This window comes from Polypterus senegalus, chromosome 10, assembly GCF_016835505.1.
Source record: "Polypterus senegalus isolate Bchr_013 chromosome 10, ASM1683550v1, whole genome shotgun sequence".
Taxonomy (NCBI): Eukaryota; Metazoa; Chordata; class Cladistia; order Polypteriformes; family Polypteridae; genus Polypterus; species Polypterus senegalus.
In genome coordinates, this window is record NC_053163.1 from 16,919,765 (window position 1) to 16,937,737 (window position 17,973).

At 41.7% G+C, this 17,973-nt stretch overlaps 1 protein-coding gene across 2 annotated transcripts; it reads right to left on the minus strand.

Annotated features, from left to right (window-relative positions):
* Positions 1-10,903: 10,903 nt before the first annotated feature.
* LOC120536822 (interferon-inducible GTPase 5-like) lies at positions 10,904-17,584 on the minus strand. 2 transcript variants are annotated; one of them, XM_039765326.1, is made up of 2 exons: positions 17,503-17,584; positions 10,904-12,227 (listed from the first exon to the last, which is right to left on the minus strand). In XM_039765326.1, the coding sequence occupies exons 1-2, from the start codon at positions 17,508-17,510 to the stop codon at positions 11,024-11,026; spliced, it is 1,212 nt and encodes a 403-aa protein (XP_039621260.1). In that variant the 5' UTR covers positions 17,511-17,584; the 3' UTR covers positions 10,904-11,023. The 2 variants fall into 2 exon arrangements, with proteins under 2 accessions (XP_039621260.1, XP_039621261.1); XM_039765327.1 differs by lacking the exon at positions 17,503-17,584 and adding an exon at positions 15,827-15,949.
* Between the last annotated feature and the right edge of the window lie 389 nt (positions 17,585-17,973).

The window sequence follows — 17,973 nt, forward strand, 5'->3', positions numbered from 1 at the left end:
GAGGCATTCTGGGAAGTAATTCAAGCAAGGCATTCTGGGAGTTTTAATGAGATGAATGATGTATCTGCCAGTCATCACCCTGCTCTTTTTTCTAAATCATAAAATTTCAAAGACGCATCCCGTAAGTGTACACAGTTTTGTTAGATACATTTATAACACACTTTATGAAATTTTAGGTTTTGAGAGAGTGCAACCTATTCCATTAGCACTGGGCACACATCAGGGAATGACCTTATAAAGGATTCTTGTTAGTTGAAAATGTAGTAACACTTTAATTTAGATACTGAAGCTCATTTGCTCTTACGTAACAAGACCTCAACAAAGGCTTCTTTCAGTCTTCATAGCACTTATAAAACATCGGTAGATGGGTCATTCGTTCAATTGCTGTGTGGCATATTGACATGCTCATAAAATTACATGTTAATAGGAAGGATTTACAGGTCTTATGCTAAATAGATAGATAGATAGATAGATAGATAGATAGATAGATAGATAGATAGATAGATAGATAGATAGATAGATAGATAGATAGATATTAACTTCAGTGTAGTAGGCAAAACCGACAGACAGACAGACAGATAGATAGATAGATAGATAGATAGATAGATAGATAGATAGATAGATAGATAGATAGATAGATACTTTATTAATCCCCAAGGGGTAATTCAATGTAGAATCAAGAGAAATATGTCTCAGTGATGCCACTTCAGGTCGCTCTGAAGTAACATTATGTTAGTAGGTCACATCACATAAATGAATAAACACTTGATGGATGTTTTTTAAGGTCTTGTTACATAAAAGTAAACGAGTAACAGATGCGTTTTTATATTCTAGAAACTTCACCTAAAATTAAATGCGCTTCATTTTCATTTTGTATTCTGGTTTGAAAGCAACCATGTTCTCAGTCAATTAAACAGATCACAAAATTACATGGCAGTAGCAGCAGGCAGTATGGTGGCACAGTGGTTAGTTTCACTTCCACACAATTTCTGGAAACTGGGCTTTTGACTTTGAGGCATGTGTGAAGTTTGCATGCTCTCCATCTATCTGCCTGTGATTTTCTTCAAGTAGGCTGGTTTGCTTCCCAAATCTCCAATGATGTTCACATTAAGTTAATTTTCCCATTGTGAGTTCACATTATTATTTACAACAAAAGGCTATAATTAAAGTGGAGCATTTAGAAAGCAATTGATAAGGTGTGACATGAGAGATTAAGTGTCAAACTAATAGCTGTGGCACTTCAGCATGTTGTTTGTAGATGGGTGGCGAATTGGCTCAGACACAGGAAGAAGAGGGTGATGGTGCGAGGAACTTTATCAGAGTTGGCTGATGTTACGAGTGGTGTCCAGCATGGGTCAGCGTTGGGGCCACTTCTGTTTTTAATATATATAAATGATTTGGACATGGGCGGCACGGTGGCACAGTGGTAGTGCTGCTGCCTCACAGTTAGGAGACCTGGGTTCACTTCCTGGGTCCTCCCTGTGTGGAGTTTGCATGTTCTCCCCATGTCTGTGTGGGTTTCCTCCGGGTACTCCGGTTTCCTCCCACCGTCCAAAGACATGCAGGTTAGGTGGATTGGCGATTCTAAATTGGCCCTAATGTGTGCTTGGTGTGTGCCCACGGTGGGCTGGCGCCCTGCCCGGGGTTTGTTTCCTGCCTTGCATCCTGTGTTACCTGGGATTGGCTCCAGCAGACCCCCGTGACCCTGTAGTTAGGATATAGCGGGTTGGATAATGGATGGATGGATGGATGGATTCTTATTGGTTTTCCATTCTTAGCACAGGCAGGTGAAGTGATTTACACGTAGTCACGCTGTGTCAGTAGTGGGATTTAAAGTCCAAGGTCTTAATCACTGAGCCACACCGCCTGCCTGTGTGTATGTGTGGAAGTGTGCAAGGCTGGTTCCTGTCTTGTGAATAGGCTCAGAGAGGATTGCACAAGTCCAATAAATAGAGAGATGGGTGGGATGGTAGTAGTGAAAAGGAGAATAGAATAAAACACATATAGGGTGCTCTAGATCTAATTATGCAATTTTCTTTATGCTATAACTTATTAAGTTTATTACGTAGGTTCACCGCCAAAACCGCGACGGACAAATGAGTGCCGACAAACCCGCTAACTAGTTTTCGACAAATGCGCGCCGAGAAAATCGCCACGACAAAATCGCGAGAGAGGCCAAGAGAGTGGGACACGTACGTGCGCATTATGTACACATTATGTGCTTGGTTATAACTGTTATAACTGCTGATGGCATGATGCCATTAACAAATAACTCAGTCGAGGGTTGGCATAACGCGTCATATACAAAGTCAGGCAGCCAGCAAGTCTAAATACGCTCAACTATCAAGACGTCTTGCTGCAATTCTTCCTACATATGCATGCAGGGCGTGACTATCTGCGTGCCGTGTTGATGGCATGCCGCATCTCATAATACTGACTTCTAAAATAAACATTATTATATATACTTTAAACTAGTAATTCATATTTAATGAAACTTTCGCGATTTTGTCGGTGCGATTTTGCCGCCGCGTTTTAATCGGCACTACTTTGTCTGCGCTCATATGTCTATCGCACAAATGTCGCGTCACGTAGAAAATCACCCGAAAAATCCCGGACCATCGAGAAGTGTGCGAACTGACGACATGAAGAATCGTCTTTGCGCCGAACTGGAATCGTCCCCGCATAAATCAAAGTCATTTAGACGATAGTATGTGCCATGGAGAGCTGGAGCCTATTCGGGAACCATCAGGTGAAAAGCGACTGCTCAAAACACAGAAGGATGTGCCCATGGCTGTGTGAACCGGGGCATCACAGTTGGATTTTGCAGTTTGAATATTACATTACTATTATGCATCAATCAACACAAATGATCAGAATAGCCGCTGGTCCTCTACTGGAATTCCCACTCAATCAATGTTTATATAAGAGGTTGTACATTTTTCCGATGTGTGCACAAATTTTTCTGATAAAACTTTTTTTTCACCTCACAATTTTAAATGTTAGATAAGCTGGCAGCTGTAAGTTCATAAATATGTGCCGGTGAGTGTGCCTTGCAATAGACTTGCGCCACAACCAGCAGTAGCTCTTTCCTTGTGACCCTGAGCTGGATTCAACGGGTTTAAAGACGGATTGATGCACAGATAAACAAACAGAAGATGGCAAACAAAAACAAGCAAAACCGTGGTTTTCTCTTTCAGTTTTGGCCACAATGCTTGTTCGACTCTACATTTGTTATTTGTCAGGCTGTAGTTTTGAAATGCTGGCCTTGTTTAACTCTGTCTGTAAATGAATACCAAATTTCATTAGCATTCGTTGTTAAGACAGGGGTCTCCAACTCCAGTCCCATAGTGCCACTGTGCAGATTTTCATTTTAGCCCTTTTCTTAATTAGCGACCAGTTTTTTGGCGCTAATTGACTTCTTGTCTCCTAATTTTAATTGCTTTGTGTTTTTTAAAGACTCAGTACACGGAATTACTTCATTTATTTTTTTTAAATGGCACTGTGATAAGTGATCCATGGTGTAGAGCAGATTTTAAATAAATAATCAACTCAGAATCAGGTGCGGGCGTACGCTCTGCTCTGGGGATGGTTGGGGTGCCTGGCTGATCGCGGTTACATGAGTGAACGCGAGTGCCAATCAGCTGCCTCTTTCTTACCCTGGAGGGAGCGGCGTATCACACCTTTGCCCAATCAAGCTAATATAAGAGAAGCCAGCATGACAGATGATGAGAAGAAGACAAAGGACAATGAAAGAAAAGAAGAGAGTAGGAAAGGTTAAATGGGAGGAAGAACAAAGGGAAAACAGGACTCAGAGAAAGTCCGTTCTATAGGAACAAATGTAGGTGTGAGCCTCAGGGCGAGAGGTCATTCTACTAAATAATGCAAGAGAATAGGAGTGACCCGATATGCAGTGTCTCCCACGGAGGCTGAGGGACCGGCGGTGGGAGACGTTATGTGCAGCTTAATGCAGCACCCCAGGGATGCCGATGGACCAACAAAAGGGACCCGAGGCAGGCATTGTGGGATGATTGCACCTGTCAGAAGGACGTCTCCTCATGCTGCAGGATCACGTGCAGGGTAAGCTGAGGAGACGTTGGTTTTAAATGGAAGCATTGGCTCTCGTGAGATTTCAAAGAACTCTCTCTAGATCTGGACTCTTTAACCTTATTTTTAATGAAACACTACGGGGCTTTGCCCACTGCTCGCTTCGCTCGTTCACCCCCTCTCCCGGAGCACGTTCCGCACCAGCCACTTAGCATCTCTGCCTCTTGCATTGTGAAGAGAGAGGCTGAACCCACGCTAAGGTGATGCGGTCGCTCCTCCAAAACCCCCTCTTAAACGGTGATATAATGGGAAACAAATAGATTTTTTACCTCCTCTATGCTCGATCAGCTGGCTTGCTGCTGCTTGTGCCGAGCTGCGTGATCTGCATGTCGCCCATCGCTTCGAACATTTAAAAGCCTGTACAGCAGCTGTCTTCCTTGTCTCCCAGGACGTTAAAGTGTGTCCAAGAAAATCACTTCTCGACCCAAGATTTTTTTTTATATAATAGAGACATATTTGTTGAACTTTTTAACCTAAACTGCAAACTGTGGTTTTGTCGGCTTAATTATTTATTGGGACAAATTGAAGCACTGCACTATTGAGCACTGTTTGTTTGCTTTGGGTTTTAATAAAAGCAGTGAACACATTTGCACCTACCACTTGCTGTAAGTATATGTCCTTATTTGCCTGGCTCATCTCAGTTTATGACTATCGACGGTTCAGGTTCAAGAGGCTCTAAGAAGCAAGACCCTAACCCTAACCCTAGCCCAAAGAGGAGTGAGATGTGAAGTGAGTCCACCGATGATTGGCTAATTTGGGCCGCGAACTCCATGTGATTTAATCGTTTCTTAATTGGAAGTTGACTCTTGCTGTTAATTAAATCTGTCCTTTATTTCCATGGCTTGTTGCTGCACTCGTTCTGACACATCAGGCATTTCCAGAACTGTTGATTTTCTGTTTTCTAAGACCAACAACAAAATACTTTGTGGACCTGAGCCGATCAGCATTACTGAGGCCGTCACCTTCCTTTATTTTCAGATGTTATATGATGGACACAGGATAGCTGCTTATACATTGGCTCATCTTATATCTCATTATTGTTTGGCTGCTAATTATGGAAAAACAAAGAAATAATTAGTCGACATATGAAGTGCTCTGGGTGTTGTTGCTTTGAGGACATGTTTAGAAGTTTCACCAACACATAGGTGGCTCTCTTTCTGTTACTTTATTAATGGCTGGATTGTGTAAAACCACCAGAAAAGCAACTGTGATGTACAAAAAGAGCCATTTGCTCCAAAGAACATCACCTGTTGGCTAATTTTATTGGCAGCTAAGAAGATTCTGCCTAGTGCCCCAGTTTGGCTTGGGATGACACTGATCCAAGTCCAAGATCTTAACCACTGAGCCACACTGCCTGCCTGTGTCTGTGCATGTAATGGTGCAAGGTTGGTTCCTGTCTTGTATGGGATGCTGCCAGAATAGGCTTGGCTGCTGTAAATCTTGAGATAGATAGTGTGACAGATAGGGGTCGCTGTCGCTCCCTTGAACCCTTGTCCAATTCGCCACCAGACACCACATAAAAGTCCAAAAGTAGACTTTAGTAATTCTGCACAGTTCACAAAACACCCTCCTCTCCACAACACTCATTAAATCAAACACAATAACTACACTAAACTCTCCACCACTCCCAGACGCGTTGCCACCCTTCCACCCAGCTCAACTCCCCGTCTGGGAGCCGCCACATTCCTTTTATAGTCCCTGACCCGGAAGTGTTCCAATTCCCAGTTCATGTGATCCTTATCACTTCCAGGTCAGATAAAAAGTCCTTTTCTTCATCCCAGAAGTACGTCACTTCTGCTGTCGCTCTGCCTATGACACACTTCCGGGTTATAGGGCACATATGACTCTCTATGCCTCCCTGCAGCGTCCTCTGTTGGAACCTGGGGTATGCAGCAGGTTTGTAAGGAAAAACTCCATAGTCCATGATTCCCTGCTGGCATCAGGGAGCGCTCCATCTGGCGGCCTGGGGGTATTGGCCATGATGATGTCAGCCATAGACCACAATAGATAGATAGATAGATAGATAGATAGATAGATAGATAGATAGATAGATAGATAGATAGATAGATAGATAGATAGATAGATAGATAGATAGATAGATAGATAGATAGATAGATAGATAGATGGGACTGTAGTAGCAAAAATGAGAATAGAATAAAATACCTATAATATGTGCAAAATGATTGTCCAAAACACAGAAGGATGTGCCTGTGGTTACGTGAACCAGGGCATCACAGATGGATTTTGCATTTTGAATATTACGTTACTATTGTGCATCAATCAGCACAAATTATCAGAATAGCTGCATAATGCACAATGTTTCAGTGTCCTGTGCTGGAGTTCCCACTTTGTGATTGTTTATATGACAGTTTGCTTATTTTTTCCAGTGTGTTGCTGCACTCGTGCTGACACATGAGACATTTCCAGAACTGTTGATTTTCTGTTTTCTAAGACTAACAACAAAATACTTTGTGGACCTGAGCCGATCGGCATTACTGAGACCTTCACCTTCCTTTATTTTCAGATATTGTATAGTGGACACAGGATAGTTGCTCATTTGTATTTTATTATTGCTTAGCTGATAATTAAAGAAAAACAAAGAAATTATTAGTCGACATATGAAGGTCTCTGAGTGTTGTTGCATTGAGGACATGTGTAGAAGTTTCACCAACGTATAGGTGACTCTCTTCCTACTAGTTTATCAATGGCTGGATTGTGGAAAACCACCAGAAAAGCAACTGTGACGTACAAAAAGAGCCATTAGCTCCGATGAACTTCACCTGTTGGCTAGTTTTATTGGCAGCTAAGAAGATTCTGCCTAGTGCCCCAGTTTGGCTACAGGTGTCATTGATCCAAATGCAAACTCTCCAAGTGGCCTTTATATCTCAATAAAACAAACGGCCCATTCCAACCACAGGAACATTTTTCAAGAACCAGGGACTTTTTAAAAGCTCTTTAGCATTCCCACGACAGGAACTCAGGCCATTTGATATTCTTGGTATTTTATTCGAGTGTATGTAGTTTTTGTTTGACCAGGAACTATCGTGGGTGGGGTTTGGGCAATAAATTGGATTGATTGCTTGATCACGCGCATTGGTGTCATCTTACAAATCTGTTAGTAGTTAGGAATTTGAAGAGTTATCAGTGAAAATGGAGCACCACGTTTTGTACCTCATTACTTTTCATAGCTGCCTCCCCGGTTTGGCACATCAAAGCAAAAGGTGTGTGTGTGTGTTATCCCCCATGAACGACCCCACTAGTGACTCAGGGCGCAGATCATACAGAAAGTCATTGAGTCCGGTAAATCAAGTTCCTGCAGTGCGAAGATGCCTAAATAATGATAAGTGGCAACTGCAAAAGAATTTATAAGCCAGATGTGTAACTGCATGTAGTTTTGATGTCAATTCTTCTCTGATCCTACTGTGAAATGAATAGCCTTGACACACGATAAAAGGGTTGGGGCAGCCACCCGTATGCTTAAATCCTGGCTGCAAAAAAGGGAAACATATTGCACAGTGTTGTACAGAGTCCAAAACAGAAGTGGAGGTTGTCTTGCTTTTAACCCCATGTAAGATGATTGTCGTGAAATCGCTTCTGGCCTGAATGCAGCCGAAGTGGCGTATGTATCCATATGTATTCGATACGTACCAAGGATTGTATTGGAAGCACTGGTCACTCCATCTAGCAGTCGTAATGGAAACTACATCCGCCTGATGGAAGCAAAGTGTTGGCATGGCTGTGCACGTGGATTTTGGCTGTTAATTTCAAGATATTGTCCAAATTTGAGGAAAGTTGTACTAAGATAAAAATATGTACCAGCTTATTGTCTAATTGTGTGCTTTATCCAAATTAACAATCTCCACTTAATTCAGCATCTGAAAGACAGCAAAAACACAAATAATTTCTTCTTTTATATAATTGTAAATAAATTTAGGTAACAAGTGGGGTTAAGGTAGGTCAGCGGAAGTGACATCTTCGAGGCCCAGAACTGGAAGTGACATTCTTGGGGGCCAGAACCAGAAGTGATGTCGTCAGAACAAGGCAGAGTTTCACGTGTTTGGGCTGTAGAGATAACAGAGAGTTAGCGCACCCCACCACTACCCCTCCATCCTGGCATGGAATTACCATCTGTTAGTCCTTTTAGCTTCCTCCCATGCTCACGTGTGTGACAATATGCAATAATAACTGTAGGCATTACTTACAAAGAAAAGAACAGAAGGCAATGTAGTCTCTGGCTTTAAGGAAAATGCTATACTATGCAATTGTATAGTTTTTACATTTTTTCTTTTTGTATATGGTTGTTGCCTCCACTGCGTATGCGAGGATGTCAAAGGTCTGTTTTCTCATGGCGTCTCATCCAGCATTTGTTTCGTTTCTATTCATCTTGATCCAGTTAAGTAATTTATCAATCAATCAATCAAACAATCAACATTTATTTATATAGCACATTTTCATACAAAAAAATGTAACTCAAAGTGCTTTACAAAATGAATAGAAAAATAGAAGACACAAAAAAAAATAATCATAAGTCAACATTAATTAACATAGAATAAGTAAGGTCCGATGGCCAGGGTTGACAGAAAAAAGCAAAAAAAAAAAAAACTCCAAAAGCTGGAGAAAAAAAATAAAATCTGTAGGGGTTCCAGAACACAAGACCGCCCAGTCCCCTCTGGGCAATCTACCTAACATAAGCCAAACAGTCCTCTTTGGATTTAGGGTTTTCATGGAAGGACCTGATGATGATGGTCACGTAGACTTCTGGCTTTCAGTCCATCAATGTTGGTGCATCATGATGCTTTGAGTAGGTGGTGGCGCAGGCCGCCACCACAAAGAAACCGGAAAAAGAAACAGAAGAGAGAGTTGGGGTCAGTATGGATTTTAGAGCCACCATGAATAGTTATTGTGATGAATTGAACATACAGAGTATCAGGATTAAGTTAAAGTGAAGTTATAAAAAGGCCATGTTAAAGTAATGTGTTTTCAGCAGTGTTTTAAAGTGCTCTACTGTATTAGCCTGGTGAATTCCTATTGGCAGGCTATTCCAGATTTTAGGTGCATAGCAGCAGAAGGCCGCCTCACCACTTCTTTTAAGTTTAGCTTTTGGAATTCTAAGGAGAGACTCATTTGAGGATCTAAGGTTACGATTTGGAATATAAGGTGTCAGGCATTCCGATATATAAGATGGAGCGAGATTATTTAAGGCTTTATAAACCATAAGCAGAATTTTAAAGTCAATTCTGAAAGACACAGGTAACCAGTGTAGTGACATCAAAACTGGAGAAATGTGTTCGGATTTTCTTTTCCCAGTTAGGATTCTAGCAGCTGCATTCTGCACTCGTTGCAAGTGATTTATGTCTTTTTTGGGTAGTCCTGAGAGGAGTGCTTACTGTAATCTAGTCGACTGAAAACAAAAGCGTGAATTAATTTCTCAGCATCTTTCAATGATATAAGAGGTCTAACTTTTGCTATGTTTCTTAAGTGAAAAAATGCTGTCCTAGTGAACTGATTAATATGCGATTTAAAATTCAGGTTACAGTCAACAGTTACCCCTAAGTTTTTTACTTCCATCTTAACTTTTAATCCTAATGCATCAAGTTTATTTCTGATAACCTCATTGAATCCATTATTACCAATTACTAAAATTTCAGTTTTCTCTTTATTTAGTTTGAGAAAATTACTATTCATTCATTCAGAAATACCAGTAAGACATTGTGTTAGTGAATCGAGAGAGTCGGAGTCATCAGGTGCTATTGATAAGTACAGCTGTGTGTCATCAGCATAGCTGTGGTAGCTCACGTTGTGCCCTGAGATAATCTGACCTAACGGAAGCATGTAGATTGAGAAGAGCAGCGGACCCAGGATAGAGCCTTGTGGAACACCATATCGGATATCATGTGTCTTTGAGATTTGATTACCACAACTCACAAAGAATTTTCTACCTGCCAGGTAGCATTCAAACCAATTTAAGACTCTGCCAGAGAGGCCCACCCATTGACTAAGGCGATTTCTAAGAATATTGTGATCAATGGTGTCAAATGCGGCACTCAGATCTAAGAGGATGAGAACAGATAAATGGCATCTGTCTGCATTTACCCGCAAGTCATTTATTACTTCAACAAGTGCAGTGAAATTTATATTCTTATCATGTACATGCTAACGTGTTTAATGATACCGTCATAAATGGCACCTCTGAAATTTCGCAGTGCAGTGCAGTGTAACAACTCTAGGGGGCATGCCAGCCACCCAACCTGACACAGACAACGCTAGAGGCACACTGATAAAAACAAAGACGTTTTTATTTTCTTTTTTCTTCACCATGTGGGCAACATCTTCCCTGTCACCCACAGGCACACAACACAAGCACAGTCCAGACAATACTGTACTATCTCCTTCTTTCTCCTCCACTCTTCTTTAGCAAGTTTAGTCCCTCTTCTCCCACTCCCATTCTGACTCTCGGAGTGGTGGTTTGTGGCTTTTTTTACAGCCCACCCAGAAGTGCTCCAGGTGCTTGACGACCTGTTTCCGGTTGCACTTCCGGGTATGTCGGAAAAGCCACTCATATGGGCTCACGGAACAACTGCAGCGCCCCCTGGTGGCACCCCTCGATACCAACAGGGTTGTGGAGAACTCCATCTCCCATGGAGCCCTGCGGGAATACAAGGCACCACCACCTCCAAGGGGGGCTGCCATCCAGTGTACTGTTCTGACCAGGCTTGCTCCCCAGGTCCGTACAGTGAAGAGACGGACAAGGACCCTGGTCATCTGTGACAGCAGCTATTAAAGATTCAATACACACAAATAAATGGAGATATTTAATGATTCTTTAAAATGTACATGTCACAATAAAACTAAACAAGAAGAACAATATTAAGCCTTATATTAAATTACAGAAATGTAAATGAATTTTAAAACAAGCCATTCATGATTCGAAAGCCTTCATGATCACCTGCACAGCAGACCTTGCAAAGTCATCGAGTACGTTCTTTAGGATGCAGTAGGTACTGAGAAAGGATAAAGACCCTCCGACTATGGGACTCAGAGTTGGGATAACATGAAAAACTTCATTGGAGACCTTAATGGCGGCAGCAGCAAGTCCTATGGTTAATGTTGCAGCAGATATGATTGTTATATTGGACATAACAGATTTTTTATCTTTTGTCTTCAACACTTTTACAGGTTTTCCAGTTCTGGCTGCAAGTCCTTTAAGTGACTTCTCATTCAGACCGTAGTTCTGCCGCATGTACCCAAATATTCCCACTAAAATACAAACGTCGTAGACTAGAGATGGTCCAGGAAGAGGAGCCACCCAGGCAGTAACCGAAGCAAAAGCTGCAGCTATGATCAACCGATGCAGGACAGACTTCTTCTTTTTAATGACAGCAGTGATAAATTGCGGAAGTGACAGAAAGAACACGTGTTTCTTAATGGCATTCATTTCAGATTTAAGGGCATCAGAAAGTCTACAAAACTCAAAATCATCCACATAGTAACTGGACACCAGGAAAACCTTACTTGATGGGAACCCGTCATTTTCTAAACTTCTCGTGCAGCTCTCTCTGATTTTGTCAAATTCCTTCTCTCTTTCTCCCAAACGGTTCTGCTTTTTCAGAATGTCGATTTCAATGTCCATTTTACTGCGCACAAAATAAAACTGCTTCCCAGTTTTCCCAATCTCTTTAGCAAGAAAGCCATCATTTTCCTTAAACCTGTTTCCCGTCACTATAATAAAAAAATCGTAATTGTTAAGATTAACTATCTCTGAATATTTATTTGTCGGGAGGTTACTGGTGCCGATGCTGGGCAGTTCCCAGAAACACACAAAAGGGAGAGTTGGATGCTGATATGCCATTGGCACCTGAATTTGCTCTAATGAACCTTCTTCAGCCGCTCCTGGCTCTCCAGATCTCAGGCCTCTCATTGCATTGATTAAGGCAGATTTCCCGGTACTCGATTCTCCAGTTATGGCAATATGGAGGGTTTGGTGTTCTAAATCTACCAGCTTCTCTTTAATGCAGGAAACCAGAGCACAAAACCCCTTTTCATTGTAAATCACGGCAAACTGTTTGACTTCCTTTTCATTGAAAAAATGGTGGAGAGTATTTTGAGAATTACCCATCGTGGATCTGAAAAATAAGGAGAAACATGAACAATTAACTTCTGTTTTTACAAACAGTGACAGGTACTCTGTGGACGTGTCTTTATGTGTTTAACAGAACAAGTTTGTTTTGTGCCACCTAATTTATTAAATTAAGATATCTCCGTTTTATTTCTTGCTACATATTTACATATAAATATTTTAGCTGTCTGGATTTATTATATATCCTCAATAGGATCCGTGATCAGTTGCTCACCTACCAGTGACCGGAACAGTCTGGTTTTATGCCTAAGAAGTCCCCCATCGACCGCATCCTGTCACTGAGGGTTCTCATGGAGCACAAACGCGATTATCAGCAGTTTCTTTGCAGCCTTTGTCGATTTTCATAAAGCGCTCGACTTAATTGATTGAGCTGCCCTGTGGGACATCCTGAGGGTTCGCGGGATCCCCTCGAGGTTGCCGGATATCATGGCCGGCCTCTACATTGGTATTGTGAGTGGAGGCAGAACCTCTGCATTTTTTCCAGTTGATTCTGGGGTTCATCAATAGTCTGTTCTGCTCCTACTCTTTTCAATGCTTGTATGGACTGGCTGTTGGGCAAGGTCATCGGGTCCAGCAGCTGTGGAGCATCTGTTGGTGAAGAAAGATTCATGGGTCTTGACTTTGCTGATGATGCTGTGATCTTCACGGAGTCAATGGAGGCTCTGATCAGGACACTCAAGAGACTGAGTGAGGAGTCTGAGTGTCTGGGCTTGCGAGTGTCCTGATAAAAACCAAGAGCCAGGCTTTTAATAACCTCTTGGGCACGGCCATCAGCAGTGTGTCTGTTTGTGAAGAGAGTGTTGATCTCGTTGAGAGGTTTACTTACCTGGGCAATGACATTCATGTCTGTGGTGACTCTTCCTATGATGTCAGTAGAAGGATTGGGAGAGCATGGGGGGCCATGAAGTCGCTGGAAAGGGGTGTGTGGCACTCCCGATATGTATGCAAAAGGACAAAGGTCCAAGTCTTAAGAGTCCTGGTGCTTCCTGTCTTGCTGAATGGTTGTGAGACATGGACGCTGCCCAGTAACCTGAAATGAAGACTGGACTCCTTCAGTACTGTGTGTCTTTGGAAAATCCTTGGGTAGTATTGGTTTGACTTTGTGTTGCTCATGGAGTCCGTAATGAGGCACAATACCTGCATTGTGAGAGAGCGCCAGTTATGGCACTATGGCCATGTGGTGCATTTCCCCGAGGGCGATCCGGCTTGTAAGATCCTCATTATTGGGGACTCAAGTGGTTGGACCAGGCCAAGGGGTCGCCCACGTAAGACCTGGCTGTGGCAGATAGAGGGTCATTTCTGGAGGGTGGGACTGAACTGCGTGTCTGCCTGGGGGATTGAAAACCAGGATCCCGAGTTGTTTTGTCATGTAGTGGATGCAGCAATGCACTGTATCAGTGCATGCTCACCAACTTGACTTGACTGGATTTATTACATTTACCATTTGAACGTTTTCACACATTTTTATTTTAATGTTCTGCATATCATTATAATAACAGACAAATTTAAAAAAATCTAATGAGTGAGTACAGCAAAATCTAAATGGATGAAATAATAATGAAGTTTTTTACACAAACAATGGAAGTAAATGTTTTACATTTTCACCATACAAAAGTTTAAGATTGATTAACAAGCAGAAAACTCTTGCTAGTTGTGGTGATTGTAGTTCAGACATCCATAATATTGTATACTAGCCAACACCTGCCGTAGCATTTGGCAGTGTAAGATTAGGAATGGAAAACGGTGAGAACGGAATTCATAAATGAAAAAGAAAAATACTTTTTGAAAAATGCGATTGTGAATAGGTGTTTTGCTGGAAACAACAGATAATGAGTCGAAAGATCTAATCTCGGAAAGAGCTTGAATTTCAGCTTCACCACCATAAACTCCAGATGCCATGTATTGATCGTACTCCTGACTTGTTGTGATAACTCAACTTGCGTTGGAAAGAATGAAAGGAAGAACGTCTCTAAAGTTGGCCCCATGTGATGCAATGAAATCTACTGCCCTATGTCGTAGTGAGAGTGCATTGCCTTCATCAACCGTTTGTGTCAAGAAATAACCCACTAATAGGAACAGTCAGTGGCCGGATCCTGGAAAACAGATGATGTTGTACAAAAACACGTCGACAGAGATGATACTGTTGTTCATTTTATAACAAAGGCTTGGGAAACAACCGTCGCAGTATAAAGAAAATAGCAAGGAGCAAAACCAATGGCGATGATTGAGAGAGTATCTTCCTGTAGCAGGCTACGGAAAAGACTCCCAGGCCGAAGTGAAAGGTCACATGGTCAGGCTAGATACCGGGTGGTGATGTGACACCAATGGGGTCACGAGAGAGGAGCGGGGAACGCGTTAGTCCAAAGGAGGAATACAAATCGAGAAAAGCGGCGTGGGGGTATATGGGAGGCCGCTGGCAGCGTGGGGAAGGGTTTGGAAGAGGACGAATAGGAATCGAGAAATGCCGTGTGGGCTGCATGTGGGCAGGACCGGGTTTGAAGAGGAAGCAGGATGAACCAGAAGAGAAATATATATAAGAGATGGTGTACCAAAAGGATCTATTCTGGGCCTGCTATTATTTTCAAATTTATAAGCTCCTATTATCCAGACTGTTTCAAAACACAAGGTGGACTGCCACAGCTATGTAGATGACATACAGCTTTACTTATCTATAGCACCTGGTGACCCTGATGCTCTGGGCTCTCTCACCCAATGTCTGTCTTGGATGAGTAGCAATTTCCTCAAACTAAATAAGAAAAAACTGAAACCTTAGTCATTAGCAAAAATGGAAAAAATGAGGGTATTAAAAATAAACTTTATCTCTTAGAATTAAAGGTCAAGGTGGAAGTAAAGAATGTAGGTGTAATCATGGACTCTGACCTAATTTTTAAATTGCACATTAACCAGACTACTAAAACTGCATGCCTCCATTTAAGGAACATTGCCAAAGTTAGACTTTTTACAACATTGCAAGATACTGAGAAATTAATTCACACTTTTGTTTTTTTTTTTCAACTAGATTACACTAATGCACTCCTAACTGGTCTACCTAAGGAAGACATCAATCGGTTCCAGTTAGTCCAGAATGCAGCAGCAGGAATCTTAACCAGAAAAATAAAATCTGAGAACATCACACCAATCTCAGCATCGTTACATTGGTTCTCCATGTCTTTTTAAAACTGATTTTAAAATATGAATGTCATATGAAGCTTTCAATAATTATACTTTTTCATATATTTTGGAGTGCCTATCCCCATACATTCCAAATCATAACCTTAGATCTTCTAATAGCAATCTGCTTAATATTCCAAGAGCCAAGCATAAAAGAAGTAGTAAGGCAGCCTTTTGTTGTTGTGCACCAAAAATCTGTTATATATCATTTGTTATGGGATTCATTAAAGCAATGACAAAAGCCATGCATTATATTACTACAAATATTTGTGATGCACCATCTGCTGGAATGACATAGACATAACAGAATGGACACACAGACACTTATACTTTTACTAAAGTGGATAATTTACTAACCAAATTAACAAAAATAGGGGAGGGATACTGAATGCAACAAAAAGACAAACAACAAACCTTTTGCCCCCTTGGTTTGCCTACACAGGATATTGAATAGCAGACTGATCTACGTGATGCCTACTGCACATATTGCATGTTCTCCCCGTGTCTGCGTGGGTTTCCTCTGGGTGCTCCGGTTTCCACCCACAGTCCAAAGACATGCAGGTTCTAAATTGTCCCTAGTGTGTGCTTGGTGTGTGGGCCTGTGTGTGCATGCTCTACGGTGGCCTGGCGCCCTGCCCGGGGTTTGTTTCCTGCCATGCACCCTGTATTGGCTGGGATTGGCTCCAGCAGTCCCCCGTGACCCTGTAGTTAGGATATAGCGGGTTGGATAATGGATGGATGGATGGATGAAAATTAACAAATCACAGGGACAAACATTCGAAAAAGTCGGTTTATTTATTAGAGAGAAAGAAACGATATTCACTCACAGGCAGTTATATGTTGTGCTGTCCAAACATGGAATCAAAATTCAATGCGATACTGACGAAAAGTTAATTCCAAATATTATTATTACTGAAGTGTTACAGTAAAAGTGTAAGTTTAAAAAGTGTTTGCGTGTTAATTTCAAAGCCGAACAGAATGAAAATATATAACACAACGGATACCTCTGATACAACGTGAAGCATAATTTTCTTTCTTTTTATTTCGTTTTACTAATTTTTACTATGGTTAATTACTCTCTGTAATGTAAAATCCATCCATCCATCCATTATCTAACCCGCTATATCCTAACTACAGGGTCACGGGGGTCTGCTGGAGCCAATCCCAGCCAACACAGGGAGCAAGACAGGAAACAAACCCCAGGCAGGGCACCAGCCCACCACAGGGTGCGCACACACACACACACACACTATGGACAATTTAGAAATGCCAATGCACCTAACCTGCATGTCTTTGGACTGAGGGACACGGGGAGAACATGCAAACTCCACACAGGGAGGACCCACGAAGCAAACTGCGAGGTAGTAGCGATACCCACTGCGCCACCGAGCCACCCTGTAATGTAAAATGGTTAGTTCTATTATGCATATGTAACAATTCCCATGAAAATAACAATCTGTTTAAATTGTACATCCACTTTGGAATACGTGAGTGGCAGAGCCGTGGGGTTGGCAAGCGAAGCAGAGCCCCCTAGTAAATAAATTAAAATAAACAACAGATTTAGGCTGTGCAGACTCTCAGTGGCCATAATTGCACAGCTCATTCTGGTGGACCCTGACAAACCCGCAGTCACCTGACCTTTCCAATTGGCAACAGGGGAGTACACAGCGTCACCCTTCTGCCACCTATCAGACTGATGAAGAATACTACTCTGCAAGTGATTTTTTATGCAATAGTGCTGCATAATTTCCCCCTAGTGACAACTAAACATTTCCCTTAGTACTTTGTAGTTTGTTTGCAGTCCTACGTCTAACCAGCTCACCCTTTTGAAAGGGTGAAGTAGCTTCTAATTGCTTTGCTCGCAAGGTGACAATTAAAAACATAGCACAACAATATGTAATGGCCTATCAGCACAAGAAGAAGAAATGCAGCACACTGTAGTAGTGACCGTGTGAGTGCTCTTACTGCCTTGGCACAAGGTAAAGCAAGAAGGGTCAACAATATATTTAGTCAAATTTTAAAATACATGCTATTATCCAAACACTAATATTAAATGAATGCCGCCGACACTGAACAAAAGTTTGGCTTACCTTTGCATGTAAAGACTTCTTGGAAATGGAAAGTGAAAGTAGTTGGAATGCAGCCGTCGCTGTTCGCTTAGTCACCGCCTACAGGAAATCAGCATTTTCTTAAAGTGGAGCGGACGCCCAGCATGTCAGCTTTCATACAGGGGCTGAGTATTTGTGGTAAAAAGGGAGAAACACACACAAGCAGACTAATGAAGAAACATCTGCTTTTAACAGAACAAAATCAAGGAATGTTTAAACTGTGTTTACATTGCTTTAGTACCTTTGTGTGTTTATTATGTATAATAAACTACCATTCATGACAAATGGCTTATTTTTGGCAGACCTTGCCTCTGGTTAGGCTGGCACACAAAGCTGCTATCAATCACAATATATTAACTGAAATGAGGATTCTTCACCTGGAGCTGTTTTTATTGTTTCCATTAAGCACTTTATGTTTGCTTTACGTACGATAGGTATATACCCCATAATTCC